Source organism: Pyxicephalus adspersus, chromosome 1 (genome assembly GCF_032062135.1).
Source record: "Pyxicephalus adspersus chromosome 1, UCB_Pads_2.0, whole genome shotgun sequence".
In the NCBI taxonomy this organism is placed as follows: domain Eukaryota; kingdom Metazoa; phylum Chordata; class Amphibia; order Anura; family Pyxicephalidae; genus Pyxicephalus; species Pyxicephalus adspersus.
This window is the reverse complement of record NC_092858.1, coordinates 90,730,188-90,751,337: the sequence shown is the minus strand read 5'-3', so window position 1 is coordinate 90,751,337 and position 21,150 is coordinate 90,730,188. Positions and strand designations below refer to the sequence as shown.

Sequence of the window (21,150 nt, the reverse complement as noted above, 5' to 3'; positions counted from 1 at the left end):
TCATTATGATGTCATGCTAATATCAAGTGATTAAAGTACTAGATGTGGCTGGTCATCTACTGATTATGAATAGGTAGTATTATTATTACCAATTATTTGGTCTGGGTGCCAAAGCCTTTCCTGTCCAAAGATTGGACTCAGTATCATAGAGAAAAAGAAGGAAAATAAATAGGCTTTTCTTCTATGCTAACATTAAGCACAGCGTGGAGAGTCAATAATAAAAGATGAGAGCCTACATGTATTCATTACAAAATACAACAAAGAACACATTTTCCAAAATATTTACACAAGGTAAATTATTATTTAAATTTGTCATTTTTCTCCTCTAAATCATCAAGCATATAACAAAAATATTAACCACTATTTAAAATTACATTGGAAAAAGCATAGGTATAAATATGGCATATCTCATCTCCCTAGGGCATATCTCTTATAAGTTACAAGAGATGAATAGGAGTTGCTGATGAAATAATGAATTTCATTACTTGTGTGTCTGTTACTTACAGGTGCCCCATTAGTTCCTGGATATCCTGGTTTTCCCGGTGTCCCGTCACGTCCCTAATGGAATATTAACATAGTGAAAAACATACAGGATAACAGTTTTTGAGATATGTAAAACAGATCTATGGACAGGTAGAATTATAAGATACCCAGCTAAATAATTTTATTCTCACTACAAGCAAAGAAAATAAATAAGGAAAAAACATTTGTGCAACCAAGGCTATGTACTGTTCTGTTATTTCATACTCATACTGCTATATTAGTTTTGCAATTTCTTACCAAAAAAACAAAACAAAAATACACAGCATTGTATTGAATAAATAATGGTCTATATTGCACAATTCTGTAAACTCTAATTGGGTTAGCACCTATGATGTACGTAACATGTTATTTATGGTCATAAGCAGCGGTTCTCTACTTTCTGCTCCTTTATAGAAATAAATGTTTACTGAATGTAGTCAAGATTATATAATTTTAATTTCTTCTTAGTATAGGAACATTTAGTGGCAGTCATATGTATCTTCTTTAAACTTTAACATGTTTTTCTTAATGTAGATGTGTATGGTTGATGAGATGCATGGCTATAAATTACACTGAGCAAAACTGACCTTTCCAGATAACAGCCAAATCCTAGATATATCATTTCAGCTTTTTAATTTGTGCAAAGTTTTCAGTTTTTTTTTTTGCTGACAATACTGAGATTTCAGGTACAATAAATATTATTCATGATTTAGTATTTATGATAGTGTCTTCTATTTTTATACTAAACTGAGATTATTACAGTGAACCTGTCAAGAAGCTTTATAGAAAAAGCAAAAGAAGGAACAAAGAAGATATATTCACTGCAAAGATAAGGAAGTACTGTACCGAAGATTTATAATAAAATCTTTGGTATTGCTGAAAGACAAAAATCTTGGCAATGTAGGTGCCAAACTATGAAGGGTTGACTAAGTCACCACATCTTTGGAGTAGGTTCTTTTCATCTGCTATTAACTTTTTTTTTTTTTTTTTACCCAAAAAGGGGAGTTTTGACTCCCTAATCCTTCAGTTATTTTTGTAATAAGAAGGTCCTAGCTTGATCACCCTATGTTTTTCTTGTTATTTTAGACCAAATGATACACTATTAAAAGGCTGATAATTATTGGCTTTTTCTACTAACAGCCTCCACAGCACGGTCCAATTGTTTGATGTATTGAAAGCATACAATTTCTTTCTTTCCATTCACTTTAGTGCTGTTTAGGGTTAGATTCACCACTCATTAATAGTAATATACCACTTTTTTTATTTGCTAGTTCCTGATGGACATTTTAAATGAATGATAGTACATTTAATAATTTCTGGTAACCTTTGCATAAAAAAAGCATATGTTTAATATTAGTTGGGTTAACCATTTAGGATAAGATATTTGTGCTCAAATAGCAGCCTTTACTCACTGGCGATCCCATGGCACCAACTCCAGGAATTCCTGGCTCTCCTGTTGACCCTTTTTGTCCAACGCTACCCTGAAATAAGATATTTATTTACGTCTAATTGCTCCAAAAATGTTTATAGCAATGGCGTTAGTAGCTCGATATATAAATCATTATTATATAGTTAAACTGCCTTTTGGAGAAAAATGTCAAGAGGTAGTGATGAATAATGACAGGCTGATTATCAATTAGATATATGAATACACAGACATGTACAAATGTTTACACTTTAAGGTAACCTTTTCGCCTTGAAGGCCCATAAATCCTGGAGGTCCCTGAGGTCCTGGAGGTCCCTATGAGAGCAAAAGAATGAATTACTATAAAATGTCCATTTAAAATAAAAGGTAACATTACTATTATTATTATTATGCTTTTTTGTAGTAGACAGGTGTAATAAAAAAAAACAAAACACAGGAATTGTATATAAAAATACAACTCATACAAGATATGTTACAATAGAGTACAGCATGTAACAGGTATCACTCACTGTTTTTCCAGCTGGGCCAGGCAGTCCTCTTTCACCCTAGAAAACAGAAATTATTAATAATAACAGAGATAACCACAACTTACAAATATGATGCAGGAGCTATGCCCTACATGTGTGTTATTATTTCAACTTCGATTTGATGTATTAATATAATACTCATTGTAATAAAAAATAACTCTGGTTCTTGCCTGTTGTCCTCTTTTTCCTTCCCCTGGAAGCCCTGGTTCCCCCTGAAGGAAAACAAAAACATTGATGTAAAAACAATAAAAGGTTCTCCGGGTAATCCATTAGAATATAACCTTAGTCATAGAAGCCACAAGATTGCTACAGGGCCAAGCAATACAAGGGCAAGAACTATCTAGATATGACTGCTTATCCTGGCAGCAGTAACATCTTGCTAATAATTAGAGGAAATAGATCAATATACAGTGCAGGCATCTGTATCAGATAGCAATAAAAACAATTAGCAAGATAGGATGTTAGCTAAAGCTTTAAAGCAGTGATCCCCAGCCAGTGGTTTGGAAGTGACATGGCTTCGAGCTAGTGGTGATGTGGCTTCTAGCAGCATCTCAGCAGATGCTGACTTGCTATAGGGATTAATACCTCCCCTATTATACACTTCTCACAAGCCTAAACTAAGTGACATATACATTTTTAATAAGTCTTTCCTTTGCACTACAAATAAATACACACTTCACTCAATCAACAACGCATAGGCTTTTGATATGTACCTTCACGCATAATAGAACAAAATACAAAGTGTATTGGTATTAAATTGTAGTTCCAAAATAGGTAGTGCTTTGGTTATTCTCAATATAAAATGGGTAAACATAAAGCTGTGCAAAAACTGCATGTTAGCAATATTTTTTCTTTAAACATAAAAGGAACTGGTATATTAAAGCAATACTTCAAAACCATGTATGCCTAGGTACTTCATTGTGCTTAAACAGAAAAAATAGGATAGATTACGTTACGCTTACTTGAGTTCCTTTAGGTCCTGGTGGTCCTTGAACCCCAGGTATTCCTGGCTGCCCCTAAAAAAAGAACAAAATGGTTAGGGCTAACTGAAAGTCAGACAAATGACTTACTCCATATTACTCTTTATGACTTACAGGTTTTCCCATTTGTCCAACTCCTGGAGGACCCTGGTCCCCTTTAGGTCCTGGTTTTCCAGGTATGCCAACAACATCTTGATTTCCATTTACAGTTACTGGACAAGCGTCACATGCATCTCCCTGTAAGCAGGGGAAAGGCAGGATGAGGAAGTCAAGCAAATGATAAAATGTCCCACTTATATTATTAACTATGACAGACGTGACAAAATATCCCATTATTTGTGGGATTATTATGCCAACAAATGTTTCTTCCTAAAACACTGCCCAATGTGTAATACTAAGAAGAAATTGGCCTACTATTGCTTTATAGTACCTTCTCTCCTTTGAGTCCACTGGGTCCTTGGATTCCTGGTGCTCCAGGTAGACCTGGCACACCTGTTGTCCCTGGGATTCCAGGGTCTCCTTGGTTTCCAGCCGCACCCTATTGTATAAAAGGAAAAATTGGTTAGTATCTTCTACAAAAGAAGATATACACAATATATTCGTAGATACACCAACGTACCTTCTGCCCTTTTATTCCAGCATCACCTGGCATACCCTGTAGGCAATAAATAGATAAAACTGCTTAAAAGCCACTTAATAAAGCAATGACTCCCTTACCGTAAACCCTAACTTTTAGGTTGCTAAAAAATTATATACATGTATTTGCTGCTTATTTTTTTTTTTAAATCTATTTTAGGCTTTTAACCTGTTTTTAAATGCACTTTCTGTCCACCTGCATGTACTCCTGTGAAGGCAACATAAAATACCTTTCTGCCAGAATCATCAGGTATGATTTTGATTGATGTTACCAATTTTACAAAATATAGGAATGACATTTAAATTACACTAGCATGACGGAAGTTACCAATTTTACAAAATGTAAGAATGACATTTAAATTATATTAGCATGTTAAAGCTTTTAATAAACTTTAGTGATTAGATTCACATATACTTTCTTTGGTCAAGAATTCCACTATTGTTAACTGACGGTTGAATTCTTGCATATTTGAGTTGCTCTTGCATCTGACCTTCTGGCATACAATTTAGTGTTCATTAATAAATACTGTAATTCTGTGGCACCCACTGAATAATTCAGGACTTAGAAAATGGTCATAGCATTACTAATACTGCTTGGTTTAGAATAAGACATGCGGTGAGGAGGACAACAAGGGACCTACAAAAGACAGATAGTGCCAGCATGATACTATAAAGTACATTTCTGCACCATTATTGCAGCCTGGACATATTCTTTGAAAACATATTTAAAATATATTTTAAGACCTTTGGTTGAGGATATAAAACCAAACAAGTTACTCAGTCAAAGATTTTTATTATCTTAATACCAAATGCAATGTTAGTTTATTTAAACTGTTCTTTTCCCTTCACCTGCCCTATATCATGCACCCTGTATCTCCACTGCATGCTCTTTAATACATTTTTGCTGCTTACATTCTTGCCTGGCAGTCCAGTTCCAGGGTCCCCTTTTTCTCCTTTCTCTCCTGGGGTCCCTGGCACAGCATAGATAGTATCGGGCTTCGTCACTTCAGCTGGGAGACTTGGACAGATGGTACATGGCTCTCCCTGAGAAAAGAAAATAATGACATACAAGAGAGACAATATATTGCTACTACAAATTCAACTTTATCCATCACCAGCAGTTGTAAAAAAAATCAGTTGTGCCTGACCTTTTCTCCTTTGGGTCCAGTGGGGCCTGTCATTCCAAAATCTCCTGGTATACCCTAAAATGAAATCAAAATGCTGATTCTTTTCCTTGATGTTGGCACATCATCCGAACATTCGTTGTAGGTGCAAGAGATAAAAGTAAAACTCATGGATAAAAAGAAAAAAAGCTCATATGGGAATGATAGTCTACTCACAGGTTTTCCAGCTGGCCCTTCCATTCCAGTATCTCCCTATAAAAATAAATAAATATAACATTTTTCAAATATCGCTGTAAAAGATACATGAAAACCTACTTAAATGTACTAATTACAATGATTACAAACTTTTATACAATGTCAACATACACAGCATGATTCTTTTCTATTGCTGCAAATTCTTTAGAAACCTTTTTTTGTCATTGATTTCCATATTACCTTATCAATAAAGAATCTGGCCATACAATCTACTGAATGTGCAATAAATAGCATTTACCATGAAAACTGCACTAGGAAAACTGGATTGGGGAGTAATGGATCATTTTGCTCCGGAGACTTTGGCCTAATCTATGAAACGCTCCAAAGCCTGGGATAGGCTGAGCTCAATAGAGAGATATTATAAAACAGCAGCTTATTTTTCAAGTAAGATTTAATAGGATTTACCCTTTTTTTGCTTGTTTAAATCCAGGGATGCGATGTCTACATGCTCCCTTGTTAAAGATCTTAGCCTGATCCCTTTCCATGATCTTTGTCCCTCCTGAGTGGCTATGTTAGGATATTTCCAAATTGTTCACTGAGCTGTGCATGCGCTGCTAATAGCATATTGAAGTGGAGCACCCAGGGAGGACTGCTAACACTGGGTGCAGCTATGCTATGGGTGCTTTAGGAACAATGAGGAGAACTGTTTTAGGGGGGAATTTGCTCTCATTAAGGGAGATTATGTCTAACTTTTTGTTATGCCTCTTGGACAGGAAATGAATGTAAATCACCTTAATGGTACACACACAACAACAGATATACCTGAAAGGGGCAAGCATATTGGAGGATTTAAAGATATTACCTTGTAACACCTAGAGCCCTGGTTGTATTTGCCATATAAATACAAAGTAATAATATTCTTATAAATGGATTCTCTAAATGAGGGACTCAATCATAATGTATTACCATTTCTGACAAAAAAACAATAATGAGTAATAAATAATAGTTAGTTTTATAATTCACCTTCGTAAATTATTTGGATCAGCTGGTGGTGAATTAAATGAAAGGTTTTGCATAAAGAATAATGAGACAATTATGGGAGAAAATACATGATAATATATATATATATATATATATATATATATATAAATATATATATATACACTAAAAAGGTAGAAATTATATTAGTAATGAGTTTTCGGAAAAGACGGAGTGTCAGCATTGAAAGCATTTGTGTTGTGCTGTCATTTTCTAATACAGGTTATGTAATGATGGCAGATAATTGGATGCTTTGGCAAGACAGGCACTTTTATTTCAGGTCCTTTTCACACATGAGGCATAATATTAAATATCCTTCATTATTAGCTAGATTTGTGTGTATCATAAAATGTTTAAATCACCTTGTCTCCTTTAGGCCCTGATAGTCCATCTACACCAGGTACTCCCTGTGTAAATAAATAGATTTAATTATATACAATTACAAACAGTGTTTTTAATTATTATGCAGTTTAGAAATAATAATAAATGTTTACAGTGTTTTATACTGAATTCTACTTTATATCCACATGTTTGTTATTTAACAGCATTAATGATAAAACCTGCACACAAGGCCTACCTGCAAAGCAAAGCTTTTATTATTTATTACCAGTATTTATATAGTGCTAACATATTACACAGCGCTTTTACAAAGTTCATTGTCATATTAAAGCTTTGTTAGATTTATCTTACTCCTTTTCCCTGATTTTAGATACACATACCATTCTGTGCCCTGCTCAAACATGGATGTAGGCCATTCCATATTCCCAGAGGACCAGCATCCAATCATGACACTACTTATAAAGGGAGATGCTTTTGGTTGATAGTCTCTTAAACACTATGCTCCCTCTGGTTCCCAGCAGGTACCATTGGTGTTGTTATCCCATCACTACATAATGCATTTAATTTACTTACTGATAACATTTGCTACATTTGCTGGGTTTATCCCATGAAGGTGCATCAATCACCATGTGAACACTCACCGGACACCTCATTAGGTACAATCGCTAAATATCAGCCAATCACATGGCAGCAACTCAGTGAATTTAGGCATGCAGACATTGTCAGTGTTTCAGAAATTGCTAATTTTCTATGATTTACACACACAACCAGCTCTAGGGTTTTCAGAGAATGGTCTGAAAAAGGTTAAGTATGCAGTGAGTGGTAGTTTACTGGGCAAAAATGATTTTTGTTACCAGGGGTCAGCGGAAAATGGTCAAACTGGTTCAAGCTGATAGAAAGGCAACATTTACTCAAATACCCCCTCATTACCTAGAAGACCTAGAAGAAAACAAGTTACAGAAGCAGGAGACCACACTGGGTGCCACTCCTCTCAGGCATCTGAGAATAGTTTTATCATGAAAAAGCAATAGTTTTATCATTGAAAAAGCATTGACTGGTCTGATGTGATTTGATTTCTACTGCAACCTTTTGATGGTAGGGTCATATTTGGCATTAACAAAACTAAAGCATGGATCTATCATGCCTTGGATCGATGGTTCATTCTGGTGGTGGTGTAATGATGTGGATGATATTTTCGTGGCATATTTTGGGGGTCCTTAGTACCAGCTGGACATTGTTTAAATGTCACAATTTACCTTAGTATGGTTGCTGACCATGTACTTACCATGGATGCCATGTCACCAAGCTCAAATCATCTCAACCTGGATTCTTTAACATGACAATGAGCTTACTGTACTCAAATGGCCTCCACAGTCACCAGATCTCAATTCAAAAGAGCACTTTGGGATGCAATGGAATGGGGTATGGATGTGCAGCTAACAAATCTGCAGCAACTGTTTGATATTATCATGTCATTGTAGACCAAGATCCCTGAGGAATGATTCCAGCACCATGTTGAATTTATGCCACAAAAATTATGGCAGTTCTTAATGTGAAAAGGGGTTCAACGCGTTACAAGGAAGGTGCACCTAATAAACTGGCTGGTAACTATATATCTACCAACAGTAATAGAGTTTGAAAAATAGTGTCTTCCTTTTCATCATTGTATTTTATTCAAAGCTTATGTAAATGCATAATTTATATATCATTATTTTCCAGAAAAATATTATACATAGCAGTAAAACTATTTTCATTAATGTAAAGTTTCCAAAAGACTTCCAACTTACATTTCAGATATAAATGACTAAGCAAATCCCCAATTCCCTAAATCAGGCTGATAAAACCCCCTTCTGCCATAAATAAGTTATATCCAATATAAATCATTAACTTTGGCACAGAACTGGGAAGCAAAATATGCAGAAAGGAAATCATTTTTGATTATTTTTACTATGTGTAAGCGATTATTTTCTGGTGGGAATGATGATCGGGCAATGGGTTCAGGACCTTTAGCACATAATGTTCATTATGTAAATTAGGATTTATGAAACTAGTAAACAGACTAAAAGTTTATTTGTGCAGGCCCAGCTTTAAAGTGTATGTACACCCCAAACAGTGAACTGTTCTTATTTGCCCTTTTGGTCCTTTCAATATATATTCTTGAAGATGTTTTGGTATTTTTCATTATTCCAATGATCCAATGAGTTTATAAGTTTCTATGTACTATGCCTTACCATGTTCACCTTTGTAGATACAGAACACCCTCCCACAATGTTATGGAGAGAGGAGCAAATGTTCTTTATTCATGTCAGCATCAAACAGCCTAAGGTAATGAAGCTGCTCCTCCATAGATATAGTGAAGTGACAATAAATAAGCATTGTAACCCTAGAGCAGAAAATGTGTTACCAATATGACTAATATTTGTGGGTAGCACTATTTGTGCCAGCGTATAAATGATAGCTACCACCAATTTGCACAAAATATCTTCCATTTGTCTCAAATAAAAGTTTCTTAAAAATTCCATGCAAGTCCAAGTGCATATACTTGAGGTACCAAAACACCCTTCATTTTTCATTCAGCAACCTCTGAAGACTGAAAAATCGTTGATATGTGTTGGCACCTTATAATGCCTATATTTGTATTAGGATGAAGGTTTACGTTGTTTTTGCTTTGACAGGCTCTCTTTCAGATATAAGGATATAGCAATAGGGATTATGCCACAACATTTAGTAAATGTTTACACACTATATGTAGGATTTTTCTAGGCAAGTTACAAAGATACTCACCGGGAGGCCAGGCAGTCCAATTACAGGGTTACCCTTGAGGTCTTGAGAGCCTGCGGTAAGTATACTAGCGAGGGCTGGAGCATCTAAACAGGCTGTGCAGGGCTCTCCCTGGAAGAATTTAAATTGGTATAATGATATAAAAATGAAAGAAAAACAAAATAAATGTTCCTATACACAAAATAGACCAATGCCTATATAGTACTAGTTTGTCATGTGTGCCTAATATTGCATATTGGAACTGTACAGAAAAATATGTACCTTTGTCATCTATAAAGTAAACTGAAACTGTAACCTGGTTCAATGGAGCACTCTAATTTTTTTGTTTAATGTCAGAATCACCCATTATAGCTTACACATAGATCTGTTACTTTTGAAAAAATAAAGGCTGTACTGAACCACATATAAGTCACTTGGGTAGCCCACTGGGTAAGTTGTATAAGGAACAGGTCCCTACAGAAACATCTACCTATCCATGGCTAGTTTAGATGCAGCAAGCTTTTAAAATTCTTCTAAAAAAAATAACCCTGTATATATCATGTGTTTGAGCATGGCATATGAAAACAATGAATTCAGTATGTATTCACATTCTTATTTTCTTTTAAATAAATTACTGTAAATCAAATTCTGAGATTATCAAGAACCTTTCAATCTTAAACATAGCTACTTTAACAGATATGAAATGGGGGGGTATGTATCTTTTTTTATAGTAATTTCTTTATTTGGGCATAATAAAGAATATGAAAAGTAAGGTTTGGCCAGTTTCAGTGGGATCATATAAATGTGATACAGTTGTAACATTGCTCTGCAATGTCAGATTTGCCCAGTAGGTGGTACTGTAGCCAAAACCTGGAATGGCTGATCACTGCCTAGAGAGGGAATCATAGGCAGCCAAAACTCATTGTCACCAATTTAAGAGGTCTAACAGGCACCGGTCCTTCCGGCAAATGCCAGAAATGCCATTTCAGCTATACAAAGTCTTACTCCCAGACATCTAACTTTGTTTTTTGTTAGAGTTGTGCATTTTACTGCATATTAATGTGCAGCTTTCACCTTTCTTCATCCATAATTCAAATATTTTTGGCTGTTTATTTCACATGACAACTTATTTTGATGAGCATGGATTTCATTTTATCTTTCAAGTGAGTTCATATGTTCACGCAAGTGTTCTGACAGCTTAAAATAGAGAATATCGTGACTGGAAGTTCATATTATTATCACAGATAAGTTATTTTTTGCTGCATTTCTTAGAACACTAATCCTGCTCCATTCTATCCCTGAACATGAGTTTATAACAAATCTCTCTCCTCCTGCAGGAAACTCAGTCCATGTTCACCAGGCATGTAATTATATATTTTCTAACATATAATTTTGCCTCATTTCTTTACATTATTTGTGCATGCCCTGGACTTAAAAATATAGTAAATGAATTTATTGAATTAGTTTCGGATTTGGAATGTGTTCTGCAGCCTCTGCCCCTATGTCTGGTCAACAATTTCATTAATAAATATAATATTAGCACACTTACCTTTTCACCCTTGAAGCCATTAATACCTGCAAGCCCCTGTGATAGTGGAAATAAGTATTTAGATGGCATTAGTAAAACAGATTTTAAAACATGTTATTTGTAAAACAGATAGAAGGAAACCTCTCATTAGAGAAACATGTAGGCTGCCATTGTTGACCCAATGTCTGATTGCCAATGCCAATTCCAATCACCTGGCTGCGTCTCTCTTCGGTGCCACCTAAGTCACTAACCTAAAACAAGCTTGTAAATTAGGTTAGTCAGGGCCCCTGCCCACTTGTAATGTTTCAGTAGCTCTAAATGTACTTAAGCCTTTGGATAAGAACCAGAAATAGCCATCATAATTCTACAGTACAGTCTATGTAAATGCGGCCAAGTTGTGAGTGCCAAGCGGCTGATGACTGGCAACTAAGCAATTCTGGTCTTGGCATTTTCATGCTAATAAATGTTCTGGTAAGGTTCTTATCCTTGTTATATTGTACCATAGCCATCTAATGGGGGGATTGTTTGACCAGGTTGATAAATCACAATGAAAGCCTCTCTATGTATGTCTTGAGAGTACTTCCCAATTAGTTTGTACACTCACCTGATGCAGATGTAAATGTGTTCACAAGTCTTTTAAAAGAATAGTTTTTGGCACTTGGGTGGTCTCCATTAAGTGTCAATAAGTTTTTTAACCTATACTGGGTAAGAAAGAACTAAACTACATATCAGAAAGCCTTAGATCTCCATGTTTTGATAAGCCTCTTTATTCTCCTTAATTAACAAGCAAGATACATGCAGCTTCAATGACAAAGAGAAGAATTTTGTTTCTAAAAAGCCTGTTACCTGTTCACCTTTGGACCCTTGTTCGCCCTTTTCACCCTAAAAAAATAAAATAGATATCACGTAGATAAAAAATTCTAGAGTATAAGTAAAACAGGATATTGATTATATTTTACTGATATACATTTTTCTTCTGTTGATTTGGTGATATTGTCGATTTGTTTTTCTTTAAATTAAGGCGTGAAACACTGACAAATTTTTGACTTTTGACTTTCACTTTCTGTACATATGCCAAATAAAAAAGTGTTTGATGTACCTTCAATTTTTGACTAGTGATAAAAGTCACCAGAAGTCACCCTAAGGTTCATTTCAAACTTGCAGATAACCAAAGTATTGTACGAAAAACATTACCACACTCCCGACTGGTCCCTTTAAACTTGAAATGGAACAGTTCAAAACCATTTGATGTTTGCAGCTGTGGTTGAGGTGGGGTTGTGTCATAGCTTCTGGAAGTGACATGTTGCTTTTAGCCATGCAGATTTCCCTTCACTGCAACTGGGGATTCATTTTAGGGTTATAAGTACTGAGGGTTTAGGTATTACATTCAAGGCCACCATTAGGGCAATAAAGGCATTACTTATGTAATGGTTTGGACACAGTCACTTGCAAATGCAGCATGTTTTATTGACCATTTATGTTATTTAAAAACTTGTCCCTCTATATTACCCCTAAACTTTTTTGGAGTCAAAGATATATTGGTGTTACTTACCCGTTTTCCTGGATCTCCAATTCCAGGAAGACCCGCTTGCCCTTTCTGTCCTTTGACACCAGGCACACTGATAACTTGTGTCCCATCAGCATTTACAGATGGGCATACTTCACATGACTCGCCCTATAAAAGAAAATACAAGCTTTATAAACACAAAAGGGCAACGTGCACCCAACAGAAAATATCAGGACCATATGTAAATACTCTATGAAAAAGGAATAAATTCAGGTATATAGAAAAGTTAGCTGCATAGTAATATGTATTAAACATGTCTAAAAAACGTGGCATTACCTTCTCTCCTTTCAGCCCTGAGGTGCCTGGTTTACCCTGTGAAATAAACAGATATTAGTCATAGTTTTAATAGATAATCCTATGTTCTTAGGGAAAGTTTAGTTTGATATAATTTATAATCAGCAAATTCTTGCAGCAAAATCAGCTATTCTATGTTAAAACCAAACAAAACGGCTCCTATTTTAAAAGATGTTTTTTATAATTGAAAAGTAACTAACAATAGGATAAGGGTTCCACTTTCATGAAATATGGACAGATGGGCCATGTCAGTACTTTTTCTAAAGTTTTTAGTTTTTTTTATTAGTTAGCTAATATAGTACATGAAGATGGTGCAAATATAATTATCAGATGAGGCAACTGCTTCTGAGTCCTGAAGGGTTAGGGAGTCTATGTATAACTGACACATACTACTAACTGTATGCAAAAATCACAACATTAATGTATATTTTGTATTTCCTTTTACTTACAGTTCTTTAAACCACTATAAAGTTTTTACCATATAACAAACAAAGGCCCAATGAAGTCTATGAGCTAAACTATATGAAAGTTCTTTTTATCTTTGATGGTGGATCTGGTAACGCTGAATGGATAATCCCAAAAATAGAGTGGATTTAGTTCTACCAATTATAATGTAGCAATGTGAACTTGTAATAAAAACCCCAAAATATTTCTGCAAAAACTCAGGGAAAACAATACAGTTATTATTATTTCACAGTATTTTTTATAGCGCCTACATATTACGCAGCGCTGTACAAAGCCATAGTCATGTCACTAGCTGTCCCTCAAGGGACTCACAATCTAATATCCTTACCATAGTCATATGTCTTTATTACAGTCTAAGGTCAATTTTGGGGGGAAGCCAATTAACCTAACTGCATGTTTTTGGAATGTGGGAGGAACACGCAAACACGGGGAGAACCTGCAAATTTCATGAAGATAGTGTTCTGGCCGAGATTCGAACCTAGGACCTAGCGCTGCAAAGGCCAGAATGTTAACCTGCCCAATGCCCAACTTTTATTACAAATAAAAAAGTTTAAAATACTTACCGGTTTTCCTACTGCACCATCTTTTCCAGGAGTTCCAGGTGTACCCTAAAGTCAGAATAGGAATATTATAGGCATTAAACATTAATTGTAGTTTTACATTATCAGTACAGTAAATTAAATGTGATTTTTGGCCATTAAGTACATGGCAGTATGTTAGTATTTATTGGTATGTTTTGTTTAGTGTCAGCACACAACACATCTGATACCTGGAGATGAGCTGTTGGCTGTTCACCTGTACAGAGGTCTACAGTGTAAAGGGGTTCCATTTTCCAAGCAATTCATTGAAGAACTGTGGAAAAGTGGGCCCTATTGTAACAACTGCTGTTATAGTGGGCTTACAGCAAATTTTAGTGCTCATATGTAACTGACATACAAATATGTGTCCTTAGCATATTCTTCTTACCTTTTCTCCTTGCGGGCCAGGAGGACCACCAGGATTACCCTAAAAGAAAAGATACCATCAAATAATCTGTTTTAAATACAAGCTACTAATGTATTGTGAAGGATATGATGCTTGCATAAAAGTTACATTTAGAATAAAAAACATGTAGCTTATTAGCATACTTTAATTTAGATATACTCTTAAAGATTGTAACTGGAGTTATTATTATAATGAGTAATATTATCACCAACTCAATTATATCTAAAATTTACAAAGATGTGTTAGTTAGTTGATGTCCAAATGCATTTTTCCAATTGTTTCTCAAAGAGGTTGATTTAAAAAAAGTGAATCTGTAAGGGCTAAGTGAAAAGTTCCTTGTAAGGTTTAAAATCTCTTAGTTTCTTTTAGTACATCAACCTTTTTGTTGTTTGCCAGTGTTTCTGTATCCATTGTAGGTCATATTCTTCAGTCTGTTTGTTAGTGAACATGCATCTTTGTGTTTGTTATAGTAACATTCTCTAAAATCATACCATTGGGATACTAAGCTTCCTAGTGTCCTTTTTAGGGACTCTTTGTGATTGACATAAAGTATTATTGGTATATTTGTAATACAAAATCAAAGAAAAATGTGTCCATCATACAAACTAGTTACTATTTTCATCAAACTAGTTTATTTGTGTTATATACACTGGAATGTTTTGGAGAATACACTATTAGGATGGTAAAAAACTCTTTCTTTTTTAGGGGATGTGGGTGAAGAGTGACAGACTGGAAGTTAAGGAAAAGTAGGCAACAGGACAAAGACATTGGAGAATAGAAAAATGGGGTGGGGAGTTATATCCCCAGCAGGATAGCCACAAAAATAGACACAGCAGGATAATGTTTTGGGTTCAGGTATTACTAGTAGTATTCTTTACTGGTGGGTAAATGTGTATATTTACACCAATTTTCTGGATTTTGTTCCCTTGATTATACAAGGTAGATGTAAGGTCCACCGTTGTCTTTATTGGCTGATTGTGAGAGAAGTATTTACTAACTATGTCAATTTTAGTGACAGTCTACAGCCTTATGAATACAATTTTTTAGTAAATTCGAATATTTTTTTATTCATATATAGGGTTATATAGAGTTAATAATACCAGCCACAAATAAGTATCTAAAATGTTTCTATAGTTCTGCACAATTGCATATTCTTCCAATTTTATGTGTAAAATTCCTTTAAACTATTCCATTTTGTCTATGGGTTTGCATGTGCTTTAAGCTAATTTTAGCCTATTTAGGATGAAAAATACTCACCCAGTGCTGCTTGCAATATCTCCCACTGGTCAAAAAGTATTTGTGTTCTAGATAATATCTTTTCAAATATAATTCTATTGCCATTATCTTCAGTAGTGAAAAGCTCTTATTTAGCTTTACTGGCCCATTAAGTGTTGTTGGAATGCCTGCTACTGCTAGCTAAAGTGTTCTCCACTGAGAAACCAACACTCATGATCAATGCATGCAAGTTACAATGGTGTCTGTCAGCACTAAAGGATTAACAGAAGATTCGCTGGCAGGATATGAACAGAAGAATGTTTTGAGATACACAAAAATAGCTAACTTACAGGTTTGCCTGGTAATCCTATCCCAGGGAGTCCTGGTTTTCCTGGAGGTCCCGGTTCTCCTGCCAGTCCTTCAGGACCTACAATTCCAGTTTCACCCTATTGACGGAAGGAAATAAAAAATTATCATCCAATATTCCACAAACATAAATTTTTCAACCCAATGGCATTAACACTTTCTTTGCAAAAGTATAATCATATCATACATGACAATCCATATATATATATATTGGTGTACAGCAGGTATACTCAACTAAATAAGCCTGGATGTAACACAAATTTTGATAACTTCCCTTGGATATCATATAATAAATTACAGCTGTCCATTCACTTATTAAAAACTAAATATGAAGCTAAAGAAAATACAGATGTAGTCATGCTTGAGATATCCAGCAACTATTTGGGGCTACATTTAATTGTAACAATCTATTCTGAAATAGCTTGCTTCTGAAATGTGATAATTGTTTTATTTTAAATAAAACCTAATGAATGCTGCTCAGGCTAAAACATATCTATGTCTATAGTTTTGTACTTAATATGTTTTTAAGAGTTTTTTTCCGAGATACTTAAAGTTTCAGATTTTAGGTACAATTCTACATTCTTAGGTCACAGATCATAGATTTTAGGTCACATTCTACATATTATAGGATTTATCTTACACAGAGGTCTCCTTAACATAACAGCTCCTCATAGTGTAAGTATATAAAGCAAGCTATGCAACTTACACCCAATTTCCATTTTTAGTTTTACACTCCATAAATCATGAACATTTAAGAACATCTTTTTGTTGAGTTAAGCAAAATAGATATCATCCTAAAATGTTGTCATCAGCTGACATCTTTCAAATTGCGCAGTATAATTAAATATGAATATAAGGAAACTTCTGCCTGGGAGTGTGCAAATATGAACAGCATTAATACATTTGATGTAAAACATGGTAACCAGTAAGTCTAAATTTATTTTCTCTAATTCTTTTAATCTCTAGAATACATTATCATCTGGTTTAAAGCTGAACTTTTTTTACGCTGCATGGCAGATGTGTCATACAGTGTAGTGTTCAACTTTTTTTTGGCTCATTGCCTGAACAGGGTTTTAGTAGACCAGGAAAAGTCAGTAGCATAGTTGGTGGATGTGGGGGGTGCAGCAATGACAGTCCTGCACACGTTATTCCTAGAGGACACAAGGAAGGAGCTAGATGTGTGCCTAGATGTTTGCTATTCTTACCTGCCAACTATAGAAAAAGTTCTTCTCCGCCAACTAATAGACTTCTGCTTTAATTAACCTAATTTTTTTTTGCTTTTATTAAAGACATTTAGAGTGTATTAATAATCACAGAGCTGTATTAATTAGCATATGTTACATCTGTCTGGAGCTTTACATCTACTAGTACAGCTTGGTACAACACTGTTTCATCTACTTTAACACTGCACAAGTTTTATCACTATAGTAATATAACTACTGAATAAAATAAATTTGCTTACCTTTTGACCCTTTGGACCCACAACACAGATTTCACCCGGTCTGCCCTATATTAAGGAATGCACAGTTATATTAGTGATAGCACAGTTTAATAATGAACACATGGTTTGTAACCATAATGTGTTTTTTCACATAATCAAGTCAATAGATGAAAATACTGTCCCTTGTTAAACAGGTATTGCCATGTTATAAAACCTTCAGTCGAAAGCAGGTAAGTATGGAAACATATTTTTAGGAGAATAAAACAGAAGAAGAATTTGTTCTTATGAGAATGTTTTCCTTGAAGGTGGGCCCTATTGTTCCAGTGGCAAATGCTTATTTTTTCTACAGATAGTACTTATAGAGGACATAAGGAAAAACTTCCCCAATGGAATCAGACAGAATTGAAAAAAAAAGGTAGAAATTCTCTTTCTAACCCGATCCAAAACTAAGAAAAAAACTATAAACAATGTTTTTGCTTGGCTTTTGGATCTTTTACCTCTTTAAAAAAAAACTTCAAACTTTTCTGCTGGGGTACATTGTGTGTTAGTGCCTTATGTTGTCCATCATTCTGAATGGCATCTTAATATGCTAAGGTAACTCTAATGCACGTGTGTTGCAGTGTACCACAACACATGCCAATTTTTTTGGATGTTTTGATGCATTGCCATTACCATCATTTGATGAATGGTCTATATGAAAAATGTATGTTCAAATGAAAAAACCCCACACAGGTTAACACATCGCATGCCTGTCTTCTGAGCCCTAAAAAATTCAGCTGAGCACTGACTACAAATTACCATAGCCAGGAACATACAGAAACATTTAAACAATTGGAACTTAATTGTGGCCACCTATTATCTCTGCTCCTGAGTTGATGAGCTAGCAATGTTTGTGATATAGTACAGTGGTCGCCAACAAGAAAATGTTGGTTGTCCGCAGCTCTGGCAGATGCGCCCCCGAACAGGGTCAGGAGAAGGACTGCGCTGGGGGGATGCACCGGCCAGAGCCGAGGACCAAGTCTCCTGTATGGATTGCAGGCTCAGGAAAGTGAGCGGGTTGTGTCTCTGGACAGGCTCAGACCTGTGATGGGAGAGTGGGCGGGTTCTGGCATAATAATGTCACAAAGGGGGAAGTTTCTTCCCCTTTGAGTGACACCCTGCTCCCCACGCATGTGTGGTCCGGAGCCCGTATATTTAGTGGTCCGTGGGTCCGAAAAGGTTGGCGACCACTGATGTAGTAGGCTGGGTAGACATAGACACAACATCTTTCAGAGTGTTGTCTCAAGGACTGCGTTGTATAGCACCGCACCAATTGAAAGTAAAGGAAATAAAATATTAGCTTGACATATTCTGGAATTTCATCAGCATTTACTGTTAAACTTTCATCAGAAGTTACACTTTCATCACAGAAGCTGGGTGATCTATCAAAGCTGAAATTGATTTCAGAGTTTCAAAGTGATTTGCTATTTGTTAGCAAATCTTTTTAAACCTGGACAAGTTCTATTCCAGGTTTGCTGGATCACTCCGCTTCACTGATAAAAGTTTATCATCTCCAGCCTTGGGAGTATTTATAACTCATTGTGGCTATAAGAACATGTACAAGGTTTAATTCCATTCAAGAATACATGTGAATGCATACTGTAGCTGAACAGTCAGTTTTTATTATTTACAGTAAGATAATGAAGTTGAAGTGCAGTACAATAACGAAGATAATGAAGTTATTGCAGTTTAACTAATGATTAAGCCATTGTTGAACAAGGATTGTAGCTCCATGTGCTTTAGGAGCTTCCTTGTATTGTTCCTGTACATGTTGGATAATGGAGTTAGCAGTGAACCCCCTACTATTATATGGGTGTTGTTAGAAACCTCCTTAATGCATGAGGAATTAAACAGAAGCTTCCAAATCACAATCAGCGGGGTAAGGGTATTGTACCTCAGGTCCTATCAAATCCAATTTCTTAGGAACTAGAAGAGATATTGTTTTCATTATAGTTCTCTGTTCTTTCCATCTTTCTGGGCTGTTTGAAAAACATTGTCAGATGAACATTTAATAAATCACCCCACTAGAATATCTATAAATCAGTTACTTACATCCCGACCAGGAGAACCAGCAGTTCCTTTAAATCCCACATCTCCCTTTTCACCTTTTTGTCCCTAGGAAAAAATAAAACAATGCCATAATGAAGATAGATGGCCTGGACAGAAAAAAATTGAAACAAAGAACCAGCAAATGTTGCTTACTTTCTCTCCTTCAGGCCCAGATGGTCCCTCGTATCCTCTAGGACCCTTTTGCAAAGAAAAATAATAAATTAGTTTTGTGATAGTAGATTAGCAAATCAAAATGTTATGCTCTGTATTATATAAAGGAGTTACACACTGCCTAAAAAATCAGGACAGCTCTTCATGAAGCAGAAGAAACATGACCTTGGGTCAATGAATGGTGGTCAATGGCAAAGTTGGATGGACAGTATCTAGCTAAACTTGCTCATCATGGACCTGTGCATCCTATGCTGACCTCTAAACAAAGAATTTTATGTCTTCATAAACAGAGGTTTAACCATATTTTTCCCCTGTAGGTTGTTTGTTAACTACAGATTTAATGAAAGAATGGTTTATTGTTGAGAGAAAAGAACATTTCAGCCTTGTCTGGTTATTATTTGTGACAAAACTGTGTCAGTCAGGATGATATCTGTTAGAAGGTCAGTATCAGGGTCAGTTGCTCTGTCTGAGCAAGTCTCAACTAAAGAGCTAAGATAAAGTAAGTCTAAAGCCAAAACTGTTTTTAAAGCTAAAGTGTATGTAAAGGCTTAAATAACTTTTTTATTATTTTAAATTGAGTTAAGAAGGCTCAGACCCTTTATTTAAATTGCTGTCTGTGTCCCAGCTGGGGAGATTAGATTTTTCTGGTGAAAGAAAGATAGGAAATCCAATATTTTAGGGTGACCACCAGAGCATAGGGGTAAATCTCCTGATGAGGAGAGGTATACCAGTTACAACAGTCTAGGATAGAAATAACCCTCACAATGGTAAGACTCATGTTCTGTAATGTCTCCAGAATAAAGAGAAAAGGAATTAATTTTTTTTAATTTTACAGAAATAGGGACAGCTTTCAAGGGTAAACATTCATTATAGTGACAAGTTTCTAAAAGGGAATTTTCCTAATGGAAATATTTTCTTTCATGTCCTGTTTTCAGGACAGGTAGAGAAGGGAAATCTTCCTAAGGGAACATAAGTGGCAAGAACAAATGACAGGGGTTTAAGAATTCCCAAATGTATCCTGAATGTTAAAAAAATGTTTTTGGTTATAAATAAAGTTTAACACATTCAAACAGAAAATATGAGATGTCCAAGGCAGCTGCTCAACAACTTTAAGGCATATTAAAACCTTAAAGCATATGAACTCCTAAAACTTTCTATAAAAAATAGTCAAGAACAAAAAAAAATGAAAATAATAAAAAAATTTTCACTTCTACACGTATAAAACATTTACAACTGGGAGTCTTTGTTTCCCACAGGTACATTAAGTTAGTGTATATTGAGGTTTTCATAATGCAGATATATAGACTAAGTTGGGGCTGAATATGGAGGAGGAAGCTGGTTCCGATGCTGCAATGTGGGTACAAAGCCATATGAGACCTGAGCACCCTCTAGTGACAAAATTATAGAAGTGAACATAGACCAGGCCTCCAAGGTCAGTCTACTTAAAACACACAACTTGTTTAGCATCAAACATTAATGGCTTC

At 35.3% G+C, this 21,150-nt stretch overlaps 1 protein-coding gene across 5 annotated transcripts in view; it reads right to left on the bottom strand.

Annotated features, from left to right (window-relative positions):
* COL16A1 (collagen type XVI alpha 1 chain) overlaps positions 1–21,150 on the bottom strand; it is a 126,245-nt gene that overhangs the window by 39,605 nt on the left and 65,490 nt on the right. For all 5 annotated transcript variants that reach the window (XM_072418620.1, XM_072418629.1, XM_072418647.1 and 2 more), the window contains exons 15-38: positions 19,649–19,693; positions 19,499–19,561; positions 17,429–17,473; positions 15,951–16,046; positions 14,368–14,406; positions 13,965–14,009; positions 12,919–12,954; positions 12,628–12,750; positions 11,922–11,957; positions 11,097–11,132; positions 9,572–9,679; positions 6,811–6,855; positions 5,432–5,467; positions 5,240–5,293; positions 5,004–5,135; positions 4,075–4,110; positions 3,886–3,993; positions 3,570–3,692; positions 3,438–3,491; positions 2,646–2,687; positions 2,458–2,493; positions 2,210–2,263; positions 1,935–2,003; positions 505–558 (exon numbers count right to left, since the gene is read on the bottom strand). In XM_072418620.1, coding sequence (XP_072274721.1) covers positions 505–558; positions 1,935–2,003; positions 2,210–2,263; positions 2,458–2,493; positions 2,646–2,687; positions 3,438–3,491; positions 3,570–3,692; positions 3,886–3,993; positions 4,075–4,110; positions 5,004–5,135; positions 5,240–5,293; positions 5,432–5,467; positions 6,811–6,855; positions 9,572–9,679; positions 11,097–11,132; positions 11,922–11,957; positions 12,628–12,750; positions 12,919–12,954; positions 13,965–14,009; positions 14,368–14,406; positions 15,951–16,046; positions 17,429–17,473; positions 19,499–19,561; positions 19,649–19,693 — 1,515 coding nt within the window. The remainder of the gene's footprint in view (positions 1–504; positions 559–1,934; positions 2,004–2,209; positions 2,264–2,457; positions 2,494–2,645; positions 2,688–3,437; positions 3,492–3,569; positions 3,693–3,885; positions 3,994–4,074; positions 4,111–5,003; positions 5,136–5,239; positions 5,294–5,431; positions 5,468–6,810; positions 6,856–9,571; positions 9,680–11,096; positions 11,133–11,921; positions 11,958–12,627; positions 12,751–12,918; positions 12,955–13,964; positions 14,010–14,367; positions 14,407–15,950; positions 16,047–17,428; positions 17,474–19,498; positions 19,562–19,648; positions 19,694–21,150) is intronic.